General features: G+C 40.1%; 1 protein-coding gene across 1 annotated transcript in view; it reads left to right on the plus strand.

Moving 5' to 3' along the window:
* The window catches only part of ST13 (ST13 Hsp70 interacting protein), a 50,691-nt gene that overhangs the window by 20,962 nt on the left and 6,384 nt on the right, over window positions 1-23,345 (plus strand). The window contains exons 5-10 of the mRNA XM_066257227.1: window positions 1,994-2,060; window positions 13,072-13,156; window positions 13,293-13,403; window positions 18,534-18,636; window positions 20,470-20,586; window positions 22,281-22,329. Coding sequence (XP_066113324.1) covers window positions 1,994-2,060; window positions 13,072-13,156; window positions 13,293-13,403; window positions 18,534-18,636; window positions 20,470-20,586; window positions 22,281-22,329 — 532 coding nt within the window. The remainder of the gene's footprint in view (window positions 1-1,993; window positions 2,061-13,071; window positions 13,157-13,292; window positions 13,404-18,533; window positions 18,637-20,469; window positions 20,587-22,280; window positions 22,330-23,345) is intronic.

The following is a 23,345-nucleotide window of genomic DNA, read 5'->3' on the forward strand; positions in this document are numbered from 1 at the left end:
GGTACTTTTGATTCTTAAACCATCAAATTATTGTCTTAATGAGTTAAGCAGAACCTCTAGTGATATTTTACAAAGTGGTGGTGATAGAGTGGTGTTTTTTGTTTGTTTGTTTTGGGTTTTGTTTTTTGTTTTTTTGTTTTTATTTTTGTATTTTTCTGAAGTGAGAAGCCGGGAGACAGAGAGACAGATTCCCGCATGCACCCAACTGGGATCCACGTAGCAAGCCCACTGGGGTGCAATGCTCTGCCCATCTGGGGCATTGCTCCATTGCAACCGAAGCCATTCTAGCACCTGAGGCAGAGGCCATGGAGCCATCCTCAGCCTGGGCCAACTTTGCTCCAATGGAGTCTTGACTGCCGGAAGGGAAGAGAGAGGCAGAGAAAGAAGAGGGGGAAGGGTGGAGAAGCAGATGGGTTCTTCTCCTGTGTGCTCTGGCTGGGAATCGAACACGGGACTTCCACACACCGGGCCAACACTCCAGCGCTGAGCCAACTGGGCAGGGCCTAGAGTGATATATTTTTTTTCTTGTGGGAGAGACAGAGAGTAAGAGAGAGGGACAGCCCTGGCCGGTTGGCTCAGCGTTAGAGCGTCGGCCTAGCGTGCGGAGGACCCGGGTTCGATTCCCGGCCAGGGCACACAGGAGAAGCGCCCATTTGCTTCTCCATCCCTCCGCCGCGCTTTCCTCTCTGTCTCTCTCTTCCCCTCCCGCAGCCAAGGCTCCATTGGAGCAAAGATGGCCCGGGCGCTGGGGATGGCTCTGTGGCCTCTGCCTCGGGCGCTAGAGTGGCTCTGGTCGCAACATGGTGACACCCAGGATGGGCAGAGCAACGCCCCCTGGTGGGCAGAGCGTCGCCCCTGGTGGGCGTGCCGGGTGGATCCAGGTCGGGCGCATGCGGGAGTCTGTCTGACTGTCTCTCCCTGTTTCCAGCTTCAGAAAAATGGAAAAGAAAAAAAAAAAAAAAAAGAGAGAGAGAGGGACAGATACAGACAGGAAGCAAGAGAAATGAGAAACATCGATTCTTTGTTGCCATTCCTTAGTTGTTCATTGATTGATTTCTCATATGTGCCTTGACCTGGGGACTACAGCAGACTGAGTGACCTTGAGCTCAAGCTGGTGAGCCTTGCTCAAACCAGATGAGCTCACGCTCAAGCTGGCAACCTTGGGGTCTCAAACCTGGGTCCTCCACATCCCAGTTCGACACTGTATCCACAGTCCCGCTGCCTTGTCAGGCTAGAGTGATATTTTATCCTTTTGTTAAACTGCTTATGTTTCCATTTTAGGTGATATGTTTGCGGTTTTTGTTATAATAATCATTTACTGTTGGCATCTTTTATAGTGTTTGTTCTTTCTAGGATAGTTACTCAGTAAATGTTTGTTAAAACAAATTTTGAGATTTTTTTTTTCGTGAAAATTCAAGTCTAAAAGGAACTAGTACTTCTTGTGAGGAGATTAGAGTTTTAGCATTTGTAAACAACTAGATAGGAGTTGGTAAGACAAGGACCGAACAACCTGCTTTGGTTGGGATGGAGAGAACAAAGGTAACATGAAAGGCAGAGCAAAGGGAGGCAGTTTTGTTGTTTCATGTAAAAGATTAAAATTCATCCTGTACAGCCTTGGCCAGGTGGCTCAGTGGATATAGCATTATGTCTGTGTCCTAGGTTGTGGGTATGATCCCCAGTCAGGGCATATACAGGAAGCAACCAGTGAGTTTACAACTAAATCGAACAACTAAGTGGAACAACAAACTGTACTTCTTCCCCTCCCTACCCTCCTTTTCTTTCTCTCTCTCTCTCTCTCTCTCTCCCCTCTCTTAAATCAATGGAAAAAAAAAAAAGAAAAACTCACCCTGGCCAGATAGCTGGGTTGGTTAAAGCATCGTTCCAAAGCACAGAGGTTGAAATGGGGTCTGTGACTACCTCTTTTCTAAAAAGTCCAAACTGCTTTCTTCCGTTTGCTCTCTGGATTCTAAGTCTGCTTTCAATTTTTTCCTAGATAACTGAGGAGATGATGGACCAGGCAAATGATAAAAAAGTGGCTGCCATTGATGCCCTAAATGATGGTGAGTGGGTTTTTTTTTTAAACTACTACATTACTATGATGTTCTGGATGTTCTATTCTTTACTGTAGTAACTGTTAAGTAGTGGAAACAAGAAAGAGGAACTTAAAATTATTGACTATCCTATACTGGAGATGTGTCCTGTTTCTACCTAATCCTTCTCCATTGATAAAGAGGATGAAATCACTCAGGTATCAATTACTTTGCCTCCAGACACAGACAGATCCTGATGTGACTCAAATTCAAACCCTGAATTTTTCTACACTGAGAAAAGGTTTTAATAAGGTGAAAGGCTCTCAAGAAAAGAGGTATTAGAACACTGGCCCTCAACTTTTTACATAGTAACACCCTTGACAAGTGATATTTACAGGCATAACGCTCTTGTATCCCATCCAATTACTAACCAGGCCCGACCCTGCTTAGCTTCCGAGATCGGACGTGTTCAGTGTAGTATTAGGGCCATAGTAGTCTGCATGTTAGATCCTCTTCCAAAAAACCTGTCAGAGTCGGAGAGTGCTGATAATATTCAGTGTATTGTTAATTATAATTTATAAAAAGAATCATTTATTAACTTGGGTGTTATGCACACCCCTTCATAGCTGTGTGATAGTGTGTCACAGTGCCTTCTATGAATAAATGCTTTTGTGCATTTGGACTTCATCTATAGACTTGGGAGATGACTAGTTTTATTTTCTTTTTTTTTTTTTTTAATAAATTTTTATTAATGGTAATGGGATGACATTAATAAATCAGGGTACATATATTCAAAGAAAACATGTCTAGGTTATTTTGTCATCAAATTATGTTGCAAACCCCTCGCCCAAAGTCAGATTGTCCTCCGTCACCCTCCATCTAGTTCTCTGTGCCCCTCCCCCTCCCCCTAACTCTCTCCCTCCCATGTCCTCCCTCCCCCTCAACCTTGGTAACCACCACACTCTTGTCCATGTCTCTTAGTCTCATTTTTATGTTCCACCAATGTATGGAATCATGTAGTTCTTGTTTTTTTCTGATTTACTTATTTCACTCCTTATAATGTTATCAAGATCCCACCATTTTGCTGTAAATGATCTGATGTCATCATTTCTTATGGCTGAGTAGTATTCCATAGTGTATATGTGCCACATCTTCTTTATCCAGTCTTCTATTGAAGGGCTTTTTGGTTGTTTCCATGTCTTGGCCACTGTGAACAGTGCTGCAATGAACATGGGGCTACATGTGTCTTCACGTATCAATGTTTCTGAGGTTTTGGGGTATATACCCAGTAGAGGGATTGCTGGGTCATAAGGTAGTTCTATTTTCAGTTTTTTGAGGAACCACCATACTTTCCTCCAAAATGGTTGTACTATTTTACAATCCCACCAACAGTGAATGAGGGTTCCTTTTTCTCCACAGCCTCTCCAACATTTGCTATTACCCGTCTTGTTGATAATAGCTAATCTAACAGGAGTGAGGTGGTATCTCATTGTAGTTTTGATTTGCATTTCTCTAATAACTAATGAAGCTGAGCATCTTTTCATATATCTGTTGGCCATTTGTATCTCTTCCTGGGAGAAGTGTCTGTTCATGTCCTCTTCCCATTTTTTTATTGGATTGTTTGTTTGTTTGTTGTTGAGTTTTATGAGTTCTTTGTAAATTTTGGATATTAGGCCCTTATCTGAGCTGTCGTTTGAAAATATCAGTTCCCATATAGTTGGCTGTCTGTTTATTTTGATATCAGTTTCTCTTGCTGAGCAAAAACTTTTAATTCTGATGTAGTCCCATTCATTTATCTTTGCCTTCACTTCTCTTGCCATTGGAGTCAAGTTCATAAAATGTTCTTTAAAACCCAGGTCCATGATTTTAGTACCTATGTCTTCTTCTATGTACTTTATTGTTTCAGGTCTTATATTTAGGTCTTTGATCCATTTTGAATTAATTTTAGTACACGGGGACAGGCTGTAGTCGAGTTTCATTTTTTTGCATGTGGCTTTCCAGTTTTCCCAACACCATTTGTTGAAGAGGCTTTCTTTTCTCCATTGTGTGTTGTTGGCCCCTTTATCAAAGATTATTTGACCATATATATGTGGTTTTATTTCTGGGCTTTCTATTCTGTTCCATTGGTCTGAGTGTCTATTTTTTTGCCAATACCATGCTGTTTTGATTATCGTGGCCCTATAATATAGTTTAAAGTCAGGTATTGTAATGCCCCCAGCTTCATTCTTTTTCCTTAGGATTGTTTTGGCTATTCGGGGTTTTTTATAGTTCCATATAAATCTGATGATTTTTTGTTCCATTTCTTTAAAAAATCTCATAGGGATTTTGATGGGAATTGCATTAAATTTGTATATTGCTTTGGGTAATATGGCCATTTTGATTATATTTATTCTTCCTATCCAAGAACAAGGAATATTTTTCCATCTCATTGTATCTTTTTCGATTTCCCTTAACAATGCTTTATAATTTTCATTATATAGGTCCTTTACGTTCTTTGTTATGTTTATTCCTAGGTATTTTATTTTTTTTGTTGCAATCGTGAAGGGGATTATTTTTTTGAGTTCGTTTTCTAATATTTCATTGTTGGCATATAGAAAGGCTATGGACTTTTGTATGTTAATTTTGTATCCTGCGACCTTACTGTATTGGTTTATTGTTTCTAATAATCTTTTTGTGGAGTCCTTCGGGTTTTCGATGTATAGGATCATATCATCAGCAAAAAGTGATAGCTTGTGATAGCTTTACTTCTTCTTTTCCGATATGGATGCCTTTTATTTCTTTGTCTTGTCTGATTGCTCTGGCCAGAACTTCTAGCACCACGTTGAATAAGAGTGGAGAGAGTGGACAACCCTACCTTGTTCCTGATTTAAGGTAGAAAGTCCTCAGTTTTATGCCGTTTAATAGGATGTTGGCTGATGGTTTATCATATATGGCCTTTATCATGTTGAGATATTTTCCTTCTATACCCATTTTGTTGAGAGTCTTAAACATAAAATTGTGTTGTATTTTATCAAAAGCCTTTTCTGCATCTATTGATAAGATCATGTGGTTTTTGTTCTTTGTTTTGTTGATATGGTGTATTACGTTAACCGTTTTGCGTATGTTGAACCATCCTTGAGATTCTGGGATGAATCCCACTTGATCATGATGTATTATTTTTTTAATATGTTGTTGTATTCGGTTTGCCAGTATTTTGTTTAGTATTTTAGCATCTGTATTCATTAGAGATATTGGTCTGTAGTTTTCTTTCTTTGTGCCATCCTTGCCAGGTTTTGGTATGAGGGTTATGTTGGCCTCATAAAATGTGTTTGGAAGTATTGCTTCTTCTTCAATTTTTTGGAAGACTTTGAGTAGAATAGGAACCAAGTCTTCTTTGAATGTTTGATAGAATTCACTAGTATAACCGTCTGGGCCTGGACTTTTATTTTTGGGGAGATTTTTAATAGTTTTTTCTATTTCCTCCCTGTTGATTGGTCTGTTTAGGCTTTCTGCTTCTTCATGACTCAGTCTAGAAAGGTTGTATTGTTCTAGGAATTTATCCATTTCTTCTAGATTGTTGTATTTGGTGGCATATAATTTTTCATAGTATTCTACAATAATTCTTTGTATTTCTATGATGTCTGTGGTGATCTCTCCTCTTTCATTTTGGATTTTATTTATTTGAGTCCTGTGTCTTTTTTCCTTGGTGAGTCTTGCCAAGGGTTTGTCAATTTTGTTGATCTTTTCAAAGAACCAGCTCCTTGTTTTATTGATTTTTTCTATAGTTTTTCTGTTCTCTATTTCATTTATTTCTGCTCTGATTTTTATTATCTCCTTTCTTTGGCTGGTTTTGGGTTGTCTTTGTTCTTCTTTTTCTAGTTCCTTAAGGTGTGAAGTTAAGTGGTTTACTTCGGCTCTCTCTTGTTTGTTCATATAGGCCTGAAGTGATATGAACTTTCCTCTTATTACTGCTTTTGCTGCATCCCAGAGATTCTGATATGTCGTATTTTCATTTTCATTTGTCTGTATATATCTTTTGATTTCTGCGCTTATTTCTTCTTTGACCCATTCATTTTTTAGAAGTATGTTGTTTAGTTTCCACATTTTTGTGGGTTTTTCCCCCTCTTTTTTGCAGTTGAATTCTAGTTTCAAGGCTTTATGATCAGAAAATATGCTTGGTACAATTTCAATTTTTCTAAATTTGCTGATATTGTCTTTGTGGCCCAACATATGGTCCATTCTTGAGAATGTTTCATGTACACTAGAGAAAAATGTATACTCTGTCGCTTTGGGATGAAGTGTCCTGTAGATGTCTATCATATCCAGGTGTTCTAGTATTTCATTTAAGGCCACTATATCTTTATTGACTCTCTGTTTGGATGACCGATCTAGAGCCGTCAGCGGTGTATTGAGGTCTCCAAGTATGATTGTATTTTTGTTAGTTTTTGTTTTAAGGTCAATAAGTAGCTGTCTTATATATTTTGGTGCTCCTTGGTTTGGTGCATATATATTAAGGATTGTTATGTCTTCTTGATTCAACTTCCCCTTAATCATTATGAAATGACCATTTTTGTCTCTGAGTACTTTTTCTGTCTTGTAGTCAGCATTATTAGATATGAGTATTGCTACGCCTGCTTTTTTTTGGGTGTTGTTTGCTTGGAGTATTGTTTTCCAGCCTTTCACTTTGAATTTGTTTTTATCCTTGTTGCTTAGATGTGTTTCTTGTAGGCAGCATATAGTTGGATTTTCTTTTTTAATCCATTCTGCTACTCTGTGTCTTTTTATTGGTAAGTTTAATCCATTTACATTTAGTGTAATTATTGACACTTGTGGGTTCCCTACTGCCATTTTATAAATTGCTTTCTGTTAGTTTTGTATCTAGTTTGATTCTTCTCTTTTGTTTTTCTATCATTTGTTTTTGTTTGTTTGTGTTCCATACTTCTTTCCTCTGTTGCTACCTTTTTTAAGTCAAGTGTTTTTGTGGTGGTTTTTTTAAGGGTGGTTACCATTAAGTAATGAAAAGGGTACCTACCATATTCATTGTAGTACCCTATCTTATAAGTATTTTTGCACTTCATCATCCTTTGCTACTGTTAATCTCCATCCTCTCCCCCCTTTTTTTCCTTTGTTGTCACAGTTTAAGTTTGGTTTTATTGTGTTCTTGGTGGAGCTGTTACTTGTGGTGTTGTTTTCTTTTGTTCTTTGAATCTGGTTGGAAAACCCCCTTTAGTATTTCCTGGAGTGGGGGCTTTCTGTTGATAAATTCTCTCATCTTTTCTGTATTTGTGAATGTTTTTATATCTCCTTCATACTTGAAGGATAGCTTTGATGGGTATAGTATTCTTGGCTGAAAGTTCCTCTCTTTCAGGGCTTTAAATATTGGGGTCCACTCTCTTCTAGCTTGTAGAGTTTCTGCTGAGAAATCTGATGATAATCTAATAGGCCTTCCTTTATATGTTGTACTCTTCTTTTCCCTGGCTGCCTTGAGAATTTTTTCTTTGTCATTGGTTTGTGTCATCTTTATTATGATGTGCCTTGGAGTGGGTTTGTTGGGGTTAAGAAAACTTGGTGTTCTGTTTGCTTCTTGAATTTGAGGCTTTAGTTCCTTCCACAGGCTTGGGAAGTTCTCGTCTATTATTTGTTTGAGTATATTCTCCATTCCATTTTCTTTCTCTTCTCCCTCTGATATACCTATTATTCTTATGTTATTCTTTCTGATGGAGTCAGACAATTCCTGTAGGGCTTTCTCGTTTTTTATTATTTTTGAGTCTCTTTCTTCTTCTCTCTGTTGTGCCTCAAGTTGTTTGTCTTCTATTTCACTAATCCTATCTTCAATCTGGGCTGTTCTGTTAGCTAAGCTTGTTACCTCGTTTTTCAGCTCGTGAATTGAGTTTTTCATTTCTGTTTGATTTGTTTTTATAGTTTCAATTTCCTTGGTAATATATTCTTTGTGTTCATTGAGTTGTTTTCTGATCTCCCTATATTGCCTTTCTGTGTTTTCTTGTATATCTCTGAGTATTTTTAAGATTTCTATTTTAAATTCTCTGTCATTTAGCTCCAAGGCTTCCAATATGTTAAGTCTTTTCTCCATAGATTTTTCCACATCTATTTGTGTTACCTCTCTTTCTTTTGTATCCATAATATTCAATTTCCTCTTTCTTATCGGCATCTGAGGGTGGTCTTATTGATAGCACGCAGGCGCACTCCCTCGCGGCTTGAATGAGCGTTGCTGCAGTAGCTTCCTCCACACCCTCGTCTCTCAGATTCAAGTGATAACAGTCCTTTTGCTTTCAGTTTGTGTGGAACTCCGGAATGCTCCGAGGATAAATTTTTCTGTTTCTAGTTGATAAATTTGTTGTGATTTAGAGGAGAGCTGTCGGACGCGCTTCTCACGGCGCCATTTCCATGACGTCACCTGACCAGTGTTTTTTGACTAGTTTTATTTTCTAAAAAGTTTAGTATTAATTGCTGTTTTAAGTTAGCAAACTGATTTGTTTCCATCTTTTTTGTAATCCCACTACCTTCTTAGTTTAGGTTCTTATCGTATATTTATACTATTGCAATTGCCTTAATAGTTGGCCTACCTGAAATGTCTCTTTCCTTTATTGCTTTGTTTACTTTGCCTAGATTATTATTTCTTAGAACTGTTTTTTTATTGTTAAACACACTCCCTTATAACCCTGACTAGTTTTTTTAATATATTCTGAAAATCATCATAGCAATAGACCTGCTGGAGTCAGATTCCATATATTGCCTTGTTAACTTTGTTATTTTTTAAATTTTAATCCTCCATTCTAACCAGACCTTACTGTCTACTTTTTTATTCATTTGTGCTCTCCTGTTTCTCTGTAAAGCTCTTTACCTGTTTCAACCTTTTTTTTCCCCCCTGAAGTGAGAAGTAGGGAGGTAGAGAGACAGCTCCTGCATATGCCTAACCGGGGTCCACCCGGCAAGCCCACTAGGAGGCATGTTCTGCCCCTGCACCTGAGGCGGAGGCCATGGAGCCATCCTTAGCGCCCAGGCCAACTTTGCTCCAATGGAGCCTTGGCTGCAGGAGAGGAAGAGAGAGATATAGAGAGAAAGGAGAAGGGGAACTGTGGAGAAGCAGATCGGCGCTTCTCCTGTGTGCCCTGGCTGGTAATTGAACCCAGTACTTCTACACACTGGGCAGACGCTCTACCGCTGAGTCAACCGGCCAGGGCCTGTTTCAACTTTTAATACCCATCAGTGGATCCCAGCCACTTCTTTTCCTGACCATTTCTTTTCCTCATTATAATTTAAAAAATTTTTTCCTACTACATCAGATTTCTATGTATCCAACATTTATTTTGTGCTTTCTACATGCCTGGCAGTTTGAACTTTTTTTTCTTTTTAGTTCAGTGAGAGGAGGGTAAGCAGAGACAGACTCCCACATGGGCCTGACCCAGGTCCACCAGCAAGCCAACTAGGGGCAATGCTTTGCCCATCTTGGGCGTTGGCTCCTTTTGTTGCTCAGCAGCTATGCCCTTCTTAGTGCCCAAGGTTGAGGCCATGGAGCCACACTCACTCTAGTAGAGCCATGACTGGGAAGGGGAGAATTTTGAGGGGTAGAGGTGGAGAAGCAGGTGGGTGCTGCTTCCGTGTGCCCTGACCGGGAATCAAAACCAGGACATTCACTCGCCAGGTTGATGCTCTACCACTGAGTCTACCAGCCAGGGCCTGATTATGTTTTAATAATGTGTTATTTCATTAAAACCTCATACTAAAAAAAACCCAAAAAACAAAAAAAACCTCATACTACTCGCATTTTATAGATTAATTAGTAACCTGAGGGCTCAGAGAGGTTTTGACTTGCCCAGGATCTTAGTGTACATCATTTATTTTGGCCTACTGTCTATATTTTAAGAATTCATTTTCTTACTGACCTAGCAATGTTTTAATAAAATGAAAAAGTCACCACCACTTAAAGTCATGTTCTTATTTTTGCATATTTCTTTTCGAGCTATGTCAATGTGTAAATTTAACTTAGAATATGAACAATTTTATACTATATCCCCAAGGGATAAAATACCTAGTATTCCACGTTAGAAATTGTAGGTTTAGACTCATCTGGATTTAGAGAAGCAGGAATATAGTTAAACACTGGACTTACCATTTGAATCTCAGCTTTGGCACTTATTAGCTAGGTAAATTTAGAGATGTTACTCTTGGCCTGTTTCTTCTCATTTGTAAAGAAGGATAAGAGAAGAGTACTTACCTAATAATCATGAGGAATAAATTAGTAAAGATGTGTCATATGCTTAGAATAGTACCATGTAAGCTTACTTTTTAAGTCATACTTTAGTGTTTCCAGCTGTTATATTATTAGTATTTTAGTGTTTTTATGTTTTTTCAGTTTAATATATTCAACAAATATCTATTGAAGGCTTACATGCTCCAAGCAGTATTTTAAATGCTGGATGTACAGTGGGAGATAAAACAGACCCAAGTTCTTTACTTTGTGGACCCTCACATATTACTGGGGTACAAACTGTAACAAATTTATATCAGGTGATAATAAGTCCAGTGAAGAAAACAACTGTGTAAAAGGATAGTCAGTGATGGAAGTTATGTTTTATATAGGGTGTTTGGCATAGTGAAGAGAGCAAACCACACACGAAGAAGGGCTTTTGAGACAGACAAGCAAGTACAGAGGCTATCTGGAAGAGCATATGGGATGATTACATACTCAAGGAATAGCAGAAAGGCCATTGTAGCTGGAGTATTGTAAGTGAAGGGATAAGAGTGATAGAATTAAGGTTGGAGAGTTGGCTGAGAGAGGGAAATGGGTGTTGGAAAGACAGCGAGGATGATGGGTCGATCACTAGAGACCTTTGTAGATCATGCTAAATACTTAGGGTTTTCTCCCTAAGAATGATGGGGAAGCCTTTTAGGGTTTTTGGACTAAGGGAGTTTCAGAGTGACAGATATTGCTTGTCTTATTTTTTGCTTTTGTTTTATTTTACTCTTTTTTTTGAGAGAGAGACCTGAAGTGAGAGAGATGAGAAGCATCAATTCGTAGTTGCTGTCACTTTAATTGTGCATTGATTGCTTCTTATATGTGCCTTGACTGGGGCCCACATAGTGTCTGCTTGCTCAAGCCAGTAACCCTTGGGCTCAAGCTGGCGAACTTTTGGGATCTTTTTTATTTATTTATTTTTATTTTTTTATTTTTTTTTTTATTTTAGGGGGGGGGAGAGAGAGAAAGAGAAGGGGGAGGAGCAGGAAGCATCAACTCCCATATGTGCCTTGACCAGGCAAGCCAGGGTTTTGAACCGGCAACCTCAGTGTTTCCAGGTTGACACTTTATCCACTGCGCCACCACAAGTCAGGCCGAGCTTTTGGGATCTTGTGGGTGATTCCGCTCTCAAGCCAGCAAACCTGGGCTGAGAAGCCTGCAGTCAGAGTCGGCAACCTCAGGGCTTCAAACTGGTGACCTCAGCATTCCAGGTCCACACTTTACCCATTGCACCACCACCACTTAGGCTCTTTTTTGTTATTTTATACAATTCCTGTGAATTTAGTAGGAACACTATTTTCATAACAAAATTTAGGCCTGACCTGTAGTGGCACAGTGGATAAAGTGTCAACCTGGAATGCTGAGGTCACCGGTTTAAGATCCTGGGCTTGCCCAGTCAAGGCAATTATGGGAAGCAAGGTGATGTTTCCTGTTCCTCACCCCCCACCACCCGCCATCCTTCCTCTTTCTCCCTCTCCTCTCTCTAAAATCAATAAATGAAATCTTAAAGAAGAGCCTGACCAGGCAGTGGCATAGAGGATAGAATCTCGGACTGGGACGCAGAGGATCCAGATTCGAAACCGTGAGGTCACTGGCTTGAGCAATGGGTCACTTGCTCTGCTGTAGACCCCTGGTCAAAGCACATATGAGAAAGCAATCAGTGAACAACTAAGGAACTGCAACGAAGAATTGATGCTTCTCATCTCTTTCCCTTCCCATCTGTCTCTCCCTATCTGTCCCTCTCTCTGTCCCTCTCTCTGTCTCTCTCTGTCTCTGTCACAAAAAAAATAGAATAAAATAAAAAATGAAAAGAAAGAAAATTTGCATGATCAGGCGGTGGCGCAGTGGATAGAACATCAGACTGGGACACAGAAGACTCAGATTTGAAACCCTGAGATCACCAGCTTGAGCCCTGGCTCATCTAGCTTAAGCATGGTATTACTGGCTTGAGCCCAGGGTCACTCGCTCTGCTGTACGAGTGCCATCAAGGCACGTATGAGAAAGTAATCAGTGAACAAGTAAGGTGCCGCAAGGAAGAATTAATGCTTCTCATCTCTCTCCCTTCCAGCCGATCTGTCCCTCTCTCTGTCTCTGTCACACACAAAAAAGAGAAAGAAAATTTAATGGAATAAAAGTGATTTATTCTTCAATTAAAAAAATTTTTTTTTTTTTAATGAGAGAGACAGGGACAGACAGGAAGGGGGAGAGATGAGAAGCATCAGCTTACTTGTGGCATAATAGTTGCTTATTGATTGCTTTCTCATGTGCCATTACTGGGATGGGAGGGTTCCAGCTAAGCCAGCGACCATGGGGTCATATCTATGATCACACACTCAAGCTGGCAACCTGGTACTCAAACTTGTGAGCCTGCACTAAAGCCAGCAACCTCGGGGTTTCAAACCTGGGTACTTTGTATCCAGGGCCAACACTGTATGCAGTGGGAGATAGCCCACCACCTGGTCAGGCTATTCACCTTTTATCCATTTACTTTTTTTTTTTCCGCACAAGAGGGAGAGAGATGAGAAGCATCAACTCATAGTTGCATCACTTTAGTTGGTAATTGATTGCTTTCACATATGTACCTTGATGGGGGGGGGGGGCCCAACCGAGCCAGTGATCCTTTGTTCAAGTCAGCAACCTCCCTCACTTCTTCTTTACCTCCCTCCCTGTCTCCCTTTCTCTTGCTCTAAAATCAATCAATAAATAAAATGAAAATGAAAAATTTGAAAGACAAATTAGACAAGAGATCGACAATTTTTTTAAATGTTTTTTCTCTATTTCTCAATAACTTTTGTTTTATTTTAGGTGAACTACAGAAAGCCATTGACTTGTTCACTGATGCTATTAAGCTGAATCCTCGCTTGGCCATTCTCTATGCCAAGAGAGCCAGGTGAGAACTCTAAACAAAATAGCATCTCCTGGTGAATAATTTCTGATGATTTATTTAAAAAGACTTGAGTCTGTAGCAGTTCCAAAGGTGTTATTATTTTAAATGAATACTTTTTAATATCACACTTATTTTTTAGTGTCTTCATCAAATTACAGAAGCCAAATGCTGCCATCCGAGACTGTGACAGAGCTATTGAAATAAATCCAGACTCAGCACAGCCGTACAAGTGGCGAGGGAAGGCACACAGGTAAGCAATGGGATTTATTTTCAGAACTTTTTAAACCTGATGTTTTTTATTAAACTTTCTTAAAAAAACAAAATTGCCTAAGAATTTAATTTAAAAGTAATACTTATATGTATTTAATATGAAGAATTGAGAGAATATTGTAAGGAATAAATAAAAATTCTTTTCATGCCACCTTTGTTTTCCCCCCCAAAAATCACTGTTAACAGTTTTTGACCACTTATAACCAATATTAAGATACAGATTTTTCTCAAAATTATCTCTTAATGAAAGAGAGTGGCCTTTGTCAATGAAACACAGAGTTGGGACTTTGTCTAGAAATAAATGACAAAGATCTATTCATGGATCTTAGTGGGTTGGCAAACCAGAAATACAACTAAGTAATACCCAGAGTGTTTTAAAGAAAAAAAAAAGCTGAGGGTTCTTAAAAAAGGGTTCAGTAAAAAGAAGTACATTCTTGAGAAGAACCAGCTCTGTATACTTAGCTGCCAAATTGGTCCAAGAGGGTAATCATCAGATGTCCTATGGTCTAACAACATTTTCTTCTTGAGGTCATTCTGAAGGTTTTTGGAGTTTTTTGTTTGTTTTTAGTTTTTTGCACCTTCAGTGGGAAGGTGGGGACAGACAGACACAGACAGGAAAGGAGAGAGATGAGAAGCATCAAGTCATAGTTGTGGCACCTTAGTTACCAGTTGATTGCTTTCTTATATGTGCCTTGACCAGGGAGCTCTAGTCGAACCAGTGACCCCTTACTCAAGTCAGCGACCTTGGGCTTCAAGCCAGTGACTTTTGGGCCCAAGGCATCAATCATAGAGTTATGTCTATGATCCTGCACTCAAGCCAGATGAGCCCACGCTTAAGCAGGCGACCTCAGGTCTTCAAACCTGGGTCCTCAGCATCTCTGGCTGATGCTCCATCCACTGCACTACCGCCTGGTCAAGCTGAAGGTTTGATGTAGGTCCAGACATTGATGCACAATGCATTGATGTACAACCAGGTATTGATGTGGGACTGGAAAGTTGAGAAATTTAAGTTCCTGCCTGACCAGGTGGTTGTGCAGTGGATAGAGTGTTGGACTGGGACACAGAGGACCCAGGTTTGAAATTCTGAGGTCATCGGCTTGAGCATGGGCTCATCTGGCTTGAGCATGGGCTCTCCACCATGAGTGTGGGGTCGCTGGCTTGAGTGTGGGATCATAGTCATGCCCCATGGTCACTGACTTGAACAAGGAGTCACTTGCTCTGCTGTAGCCCTCTGGTCAAGGCACATAGGAGAAAGCAGTCAATGAACAACTAAGGAGCCACAACAAAGAATTGATGGCTTCTCATCTCACTTCCTGTCTGTCCCTATTTGTCCCTCTCTCTGTCTTTGTCACCAAAAAAAAATGAAAAATTAAGTTCCTGGAGTCAGTTAAAATAAGATTCTTTCCTCAGACACTTGAAGCTAATAATTTAGAAGCTTGACCATAGTGACTCCATTTTATTTCTTCACTCTGTTCCTTACCTTGTATCAGTGTCCTTATAAATTTTCTATTTTCAGACTTTTTCTTTGCAACTTAACATTAAACAACCAATATGTCATAGAAGAAGGAATTCACTAGCCTCCAACTATTTCAGTCAATACTGTCACCTGAAAAGTCAGAAAAAGGGGCAAGAAAGAGGTGAATTTAATCCAGAATAGTAATCATTTCTGGAAGCAAAATAGTGGTATACAAATGGGTGTTTTGTTTGGGGGTGAACTGTCCAATGACATTGACTTCTTTTTTTTTTTTTTTTTTTTGTATTTTTCTGAAGCTGGAAACGGGGAGAGACAGTCAGACAGACTCCCGCATGCGCCCGACCGGGATCCACCTGGCACGCCCACCAGGGGGTGATGCTTTGCCGCGACCAGAGCCACTCTAGCGCCTGGGGCAGAGGCCAAGGAGCCATCCCCAGTGCCCGGGCTATCTTTGCTCCAATGGAGCCTTGGCTGCGGGAGGGGAAGAGAGAGACAGAGAGGAAGGAGGGGGGCGGGGGGTGGAGAAGCAAATGGGTGCTTCTCCTATGTGCCCTGGCTGGGAATCGAACCCGGGTCCCCCGCACGCCAGGCCGACGCTCTACCGCTGAGCCAACCGGCCAGGGCTGACATTGACTTTTTTTTTTTTTTTTCATTTTTCTGAAGCTGGAAACAGGGAGAGACAGTCAGACAGACTCCCGCATGCGCCCGACCGGGATCCACCCCGGCACGCCCACCAGGGGGCGATGCTCTGCCCATCCTGGGCATCGCCATGTTGCTACCAGAGCCACTCTAGCGCCTGGGGCAGAGGCCACAGAGCCATCCCCAGCGCCCGGGCCATCTTTGCTCCAATGGAGCCTTGTCTGCGGGAGGGGAAGAGAGAGACAGAGAGGGAAAGCGCGGCAGAGGGGTGGAGAAGCAAATGGGCGCTTCTCCTGTGTGCCCTGGCCGGGAATCGAACCCGGTGACATTGACTTCTTTACATGGATAGAAAGTGCTGTACTACCTGACCAGGCAGTGGCGCAGTGGATAGAGTGTCAGCCTCGGCCAACTGGTCAGGGCCTGGAGTAAAATTTATTAATGCTCCATCAGTATAGGAAAGGTATGGGCCCTGGCCATTTGACTCAGTGGTAGAGCATCAGCCCAGCTTGTGGAAATCCCGGTTCACTTCCCAGCCAGAGCATGCAGGAGAAGTGCCCATCTTCTTCTCCACCACTCCCCTCCTGCAGCTAAGGCTCCATTGGAGCAAAGTTGGCCTGGGCGTTGAGGATGGCTCCATGACATCTGCCTCAGGCGCTAGAATGGTCCGGTTGCAATAGAGCAACAGCCAAAATGGGCAGAGCATCACCCCTAATGGGTTTGCCAAGTGGATCCTGGTCAGGCATATGTGGGAGTCTGTCTGCCACCCCGTACTTCTCACTTCAGAAAAATACAAAAGGGCAAAAAAAGGAAAGCTTGTGCATTGTCATTGATCCTCTTGAGACCCCAGTAATATTTGAGCATTTCCTTACCTTATTGTAAAGCATAGCATTTCCCAGACTTGAAATAGACCATTTCTCCAGAAAACCATGTTTTATTTTAGGGGTGATTATATGTATAGAAGCTTAAGTTTGGCCACTAGATATGTTCATTGCAGATGTGTTCATTGTTTCTGGAATATCCTTCTTTTTGTTTCAATGGACAGAGTTAGAAAAAACAACGGTTTTAAGGAAAAAAGTTATGGAATTTTGAATTTATATTGATTTTCTAATTAAAATTCAACATTATATGTATTTGTTTTTCTTTTTCTTTCTTTTTTTTTTTTTTTGTATTTTTTCCAAAGTCAGAAGTGGGGAGGCAGTGAGACAGACTCCCACATGCACCTGACCAGGATCCACCATCATGCCCACCAGGGGGCGTTTCTCTGCCCATCTGGGATGTTGTTCCATTGCAGCGGGAGCCATTCTAGTGCCTGAGGCAGAGACCATGGAGCTGTCCTCAATGCCTGGGCCAATTTTGCTCCACTGGAACCTTGGCTGCAGGAGGGCAAGAGAGAAGGAGGAAGGAGAGGGGGAAGGGTGGAGAAGCAGATGGGCACTTCCCTTGTGTGCTCTGACTGGGAATCAAACCTGGGAATTCCACACGCCAGGCTGACGCTCTACCGCTGAGCCAATGAGCTAGGGCCTATGCATTTTATATTTTTGACAGTTACCTTTTTTTTTTTTTTGACAGTTATCTTAAAGTCAAAATCTTTCTCCCTAATATATTGACCTACTTGTGTGTTATCCTGCCATATACATAAAATTGTTTCAAAATCATACCTTAGAGATACTTTCGAAGTAAAGTTTAAATTTCTTTTTTGCAGTTCTTAATTATATTCCACTGAAGATATACTGTTAAAATACTGTTTTAAATTGAATTTATTTATTTTATGTGATTTATGTTGTCAATGCAATAAAGTTTTTTATTTCTGTAATTGGGTTTAGGAAATGTTCTATGTATTTCCATCTTTTCTAATTTAATATTCTTCTTTGAGTATGTAAAGCATTTTCTTTTTTTTTTTCTTTTTCAACAGAGACCGAGTCAGAAAGAGGGACAGATAGACAGAAAGGGATATGAGAAGCATCAGTTCTTCGTTGTGGCATCTTAGTTGTTCATTGATTGCTTTCTCATATGTGCCTTGACCAGGGGGGCTACAGCAGAGCGAGTGACTCCCTTGCTTAAACCAGCAACCTTGCACTCAAGCCAGCAACCTTGAGCTTCAAGCCAGTGACCTTTGGGTTCAAGTCAGTGACCATGGTGTCATGTCTATGATTCCACGTTCAAGTCAGTGACCCCACGCTCAAGCTGGTGAGCCCACATTCAAGCCAGTGACCTCAGGGTTTCGAACCTGGGTCCTCTATGTCCCAGTCTGATGCTCTTGCCACTGTGCCACCGCCAGGTCAGGCTAAAGCATTTTCATTTTTAAAGAGTCAAGACGAGTTTGAGTTAACAGGTATACCCAGCGAAGTCACATTTTCATTGCTATCCCCCCCCCCTTTTTTTTTTACAGGGACAGAGAGTCAGAGAGAGGGATAGATAGAGACAGAGAGAGATGAGAAGCATCAATCATCAGTTTTTCATTGCGACTCCTTAGTTGTTCATTGATTGCTTTCTCATATGTGCCTTGACCGCAGGCCTTCAGCAGACCAAGTATCCCCTTGCTCAAGCCAGCGACCTTGAGTCCAAGCTGGTGAGCTTTTTTTGCTCAAGCCAGATGAGCCCACACTCAAGCTGGCGACCTCAGGGTCTCGAACCTGGGTCCTTCTGCATCCCAGTCCAACGCTCTATTCACTGCGCCACCACCTGACGCCTGGTCAGGCGCTATCCCCTTTCTTTATTCTTACCTATCTTCACCAATCTTAGTTTCTGATTTATCTTTTCTCTCCTTTTTAAATAAAATGTGCACACATATATTTATTTCTGTCAAGTTTTAAAAAATATTTTAGAAGAGGAGGTTTAAAGTGCAACAATAATTGAATTGGTTCATGAGAATATGGTTCTGTATTTAACTTAAACCTCTTTTGTAACAATCCTTTTTTATCATAAGGAAGAAAGACACTTTGCTTTGTAAGTGAATATGTATAAAAGACTCCTAAAATGAGTTTAAATCTGTTTCAGGCTTCTGGGCCATTGGGAAGAAGCAGCCCATGATCTTGCCCTTGCGTGTAAATTGGATTATGATGATGATGCTAGTGCAATGCTGAAAGAAGTTCAACCGAGGGTATGTTCAAGTAGATGGAAAGTCGTTACTGTAATGCTCCATGGCTCTGTTATGTAGCCCAGGCAGCAGCTCATCTGCAAAGCAGATGCGAAGACATTGGAAGTTATCACCTACCATCGCTGAAGTTTGTGCTCAACTCAGGACATCTCAGTAGATTTTCATGCTTTTACTTTTCATGCAGTATTATAGCAAGCTCTATTGTTTTGTTTGCAAGACTACAATAGAATTATAACCAAAAAGAAATTAAAAGGGGGGGCAAATAAGAAATCCATAAAATGTGAGCCAAGATTGAGTTTAGTCTGTTCTTAATTGTGGGTATATATAGCCTTGGTGTAAACCATGAGGACGCTGTGGTAGTTAACAAGTTTCAACCTTTTAAAAATGATAATATTGAATTCAAAAGCTAGAATATTATTTTAAGATGATTTCTGTCTTAATTAGTTAAATTAATTTTAATGTATTCACATGCTAAATCCTTTAGCATTGTGGGAAGTTGCACTACCAAGAATTTTTTGCCAAAGGTTTTAAGATAATGCAGACTTTAACTTAGCTACTACTATTTGAGACTTTTGTTTTTTCTTTTTTTTTTTTAAGGGTCTTTTGGTTTTTTTTAAATTTTATTTATTCATTTTTAGAGAGAAGAGGGAGAGGGAGAGGGAGAGACAGAGAGAGAGAGAGAGGAGAGACAGAGAAAGAGAAGGGGGAGGAGCTGGAAGCATCAACTCCCATATGTGCCTTGACCAAGCAAGCCCAGGGTTTCAAACCGGCGACCTCAGCATTTCCAGGTCGACGCTTTATTCACTGCGCCACCACAGGTCAGGCTGTTTGTTTTTCTTAAATGAGGCTAATTCAACTCAGCAAGGTTATTGTGTGAGATATTTTAGGACATGAAGTTCTTAAAACATCATAAGCAAAAGTATGAATCTTATCACATTTACTTTAGTCTCTGAATAAATAATAGAGTCCAGATATTTGTCATGGACATTGTACCTAATGCCTGGTGCATATATTTTCTCTCTTAATTATTATAGCATTTTTATAAGACTTACATGTTTGTCCTTCCCTACTCCTTACTTGATGGATGAAGAAAGTTAAGTATAATTAGAACGGCAAATAACTTGTACATATGTTTACAGTCTTTGCTTTCCCATGGCAGGTATCAGATAAGAATTGTCTTGAAATGTGAAACCTACTTATCTTCTAGCCCTGGTTAATTGAGATTTATAACACTTCTAACCTCAAATCCTAGCCCCTTTTCTCTGTTTCATTGGACTTGTTAAAGTCTGAATTATGGCAGGTCTTTTACTCTCACGTAAATCTGTCATTATTCAGGACTAAGTCTTAGCTCTGGCTGGATAGCTCAGTTGGTTACAGCGTTTTTCTTATATGTCAAGGTTGTGGGTTCAGTCCCCGGTCAGAGCACATACAAGAATCAATCATTGAATGTATAGATAAGTGGAACAACAAATTGATATCTTTCTCCCTGCCACTACACCCCCTCTCCCTTTCTCTCTCAAAAAAAGAAAAAGTACCTGACCTATGGTGGTGCCATGGTTAAAGTGTCGACCTGGAATGCTGAGGTCACTGGTTCGAAACCCCAGGATTGCCTCGTCACAGCACATATAGGAGTTGATACTTCCTGCTCCTGTTCCCATCTCTTTTTCTCTCTCTCCCTGTCTCTCAAAATGAATAAATAAATAATCTAAAATAAGGGAAGAAAGAACTGTCTTAAACACCACTCCACAAAGAAAAGTAATTCTTTAACAAAACTGTAGGTATATGTTGACTTTTTTCAATTTCTAGAACATTTTTTTTGTGGCTCTTTTTTCCTAGGCCCAGAAAATTGCAGAACATCGAAGAAAGTATGAACGGAAACGTGAAGAGCGAGAGATCAAAGAAAGAATGGAAAGGGTTAAGAAGGCTCGGGAAGAACATGAGAGAGCCCAGAGGGTAAAGTTTGTAATTTAAACCATTAAAAGGGAAATACAGTAGAGTAGAGCTGTTTGGACATTATTCTAATTACTGGTTCTTATTTAATGCTGCCTATAGTTTTGTATGCAAGTTTTTTCCCCTTTATTCAATTTGTGAGGATCTCTTATAGTTTTTAAATTCTTATGTGAGTATATATTTTATCAATTTATAGTCTTGCATTCTCCTAGAATTAGGGTTTTTTTTCCCTGGTCAAATAATGAAAACTTGGCAGTATTATCTGTATTCTTGAAGCTGCTCACCCAGATTGTTAAATTTTGTGATTCCTTCTATTCCAGGATTTTAGTCATGGCTATTTAAAATTGACTAGTATTTGTTTTTAGTTATAAAAATATATAAAATTTAGAAAAAAAAGAAAAGTTACCCCATAATTTATCTACAATACAGGTGGGACAAGAATAGATTTACAGCTATATGTGAAACAGTTTATTCTAGTATTATTATTGATTTATTATTGTATTCTTTTCCATACAAGCAACTGTAAACCCACCTATGTCTCATCCTGTATTGCTGCTGCTTTTGTAAAGCCTCTCCTAGTTTTTTTGCTATATTAGCCTTTTGCATTGATTCTATCAGTTTTCATCCACTTAACATTGTTGAATAAAAGGACATAAAGCTGTATTATAATGATATAACATTATATCCTACATTTTTTTAATTTAATATTTTAAGCATTATATTTGATTGCAGGAATTATAGTTTATAATCTTCAAAAGTAATTTTTACATTTATATATTTCCTTAGTGACTTTATAAACTGGTTAAGAGGGAACTTTATGTATATTTGCTTTTACTTTGTGTTTAAGAAAACAGCAAAAACAGCCTGACCAGGCAGTGGCGCAATAGATAGAGCATCAGACTGGGATGCAGAGGACCCAGGTTCGAAACCCCGAGGTCACTGGCTTGAGTGTGGGCTCACTAGCTTTAGCGTGGGGTCGCTGGCTTGAGCGTGGGATTATAGATGTGACCCCATGGTCACTGGTTTAAGCCCAAAGGTCACTGGCTTGAAGCCCAAGGTTGTTTGTTTGAGCAAGGGGTCACTTGCTCTGCTGTAGCCCCCTGGCGAAGGCACATATGAGAAAGCAGTCAATGAACAACTGAGGATATGCAGCAAAGAACTGATGCTTCTCATCGCTCTTCCTTCCTTCCGATATATTCGTGTGTCTGTCTCTGTCACACACAAAAAAAGAAAAAAAAATCAGAAAATTTCTAGTTGTATATGTGGTTGAGTTATATATTGAACATATGCTAAAAATAAACTTGGGAAACAAAAGTCATGGCAGTTTTAGTAATCTAACTATATGCTTTTATTTTGGAATCTAAAAATAATAATTTAGTTGTTATAAGCATGGGAAGACATATCAGTATTGTAAATTACTTTCCAGGTATTTTTTTTTCCTTAAATAAAACTAAAACACTACTTGGAATTACCAAAAGTAATGCTCATTGAGAATCTAGTTGGAAATTTGGGGTGGGGGGGTGCATTGTGATGTCGATATCCTTTAGTCCATTATTTCCATTTGAAATTTGTCATTCTTATTAAATCCTATAACTATCTTATTTTACCTTTTCTTTTTTTCATGATTTTGCATAGGGCTGGACAGCAGACCTTTTCCCCTCCCAATTACATTATTTATTTATTTATTTTTATTAAAGGAAGAAGAAGCCAGACGACAATCAGGAGCTCAGTATGGCTCTTTTCCAGGTATTTTAAAAACTGATTAGTATTGTAAGGAATTGGAGAATATTTTGATTTGGGGGCTCTGATATGTTTATTATGTTTAATATCATTAGTTTCTGGGACACTGAAGAATCTTTAGAATGTTAGCCTGTAGAGAGTTTTATTCTGGCCCTGGCTGGATAGCTCGGTTGGTTAGGTTGTCATTCCAAAGCACAGAGGTTGCTGGTTCGATCCCTGGTCAGGGTGTATATAGGAGCAGCTTAATGTGTGCTTTTCTCTCCATTCCTCTCTTGATAAAATCAGTAAGTAAAAATTAAAAAGAAAGTAAAGTAAGTTTCCTTCTAATAAAAATTTTATGATGGTGGAAATACAGTATATTATTTTCCTCACACTTTGAGCAGTGTACTTTTTATAAAGAGCTGACATTTATTTAGACCCATGCATTGTACTTCATTAAAAGACTATAGCCCTGGCTGGTTTGCTCAGTGGTAGAGTGTCAGCCTAGCATGTGGATGTCCTGGGTTCAACTCCTAGTCAGGGCACACAGGAGAAGAGAACATTTGCTTTTCCACCCCTCCACCTCCTCCTCTTCTCTCTTTCCCTCTCTCTCCGTCTTTTTCTCCCACAGCCATGATTCAATTGGTTGAAGTACATTGACCCCGAGTGCTAAGGATGGCTCCATGGATCCTCTGCCTCAGGCACTAAAAATATCTCAGTTGTGACCGTAGCCCCAGATGGGGTTGCCCAGTGGATCCCAGTTGGAGCGCATGTGGGAGTCTTTCTTATCTCCCCCACTCTCATTTGAAGAAAGAAGAAAAAAATAAATAAAAATTAAAGACTGTAACAGCCTGACTGGGTGGTGTTGCCGTAGATAGAGCATCGGCCTGGGATGCTGAGGACCCAGGTTTGAAATCCTGAGGTCGCTGGCTTGAAAAAGGGGTCACTGGCTTGGCTAAAGCCACCCTGTCAAGACACATAAGAGAGTGTCTGAGCGGGCGGTGGCACAGTGGATAGAGCATCGGACTGGGATGTGGAAGACC

This window comes from Saccopteryx bilineata, chromosome 1 (genome assembly GCF_036850765.1).
Source record: "Saccopteryx bilineata isolate mSacBil1 chromosome 1, mSacBil1_pri_phased_curated, whole genome shotgun sequence".
In the NCBI taxonomy this organism is placed as follows: Eukaryota; Metazoa; Chordata; class Mammalia; order Chiroptera; family Emballonuridae; genus Saccopteryx; species Saccopteryx bilineata.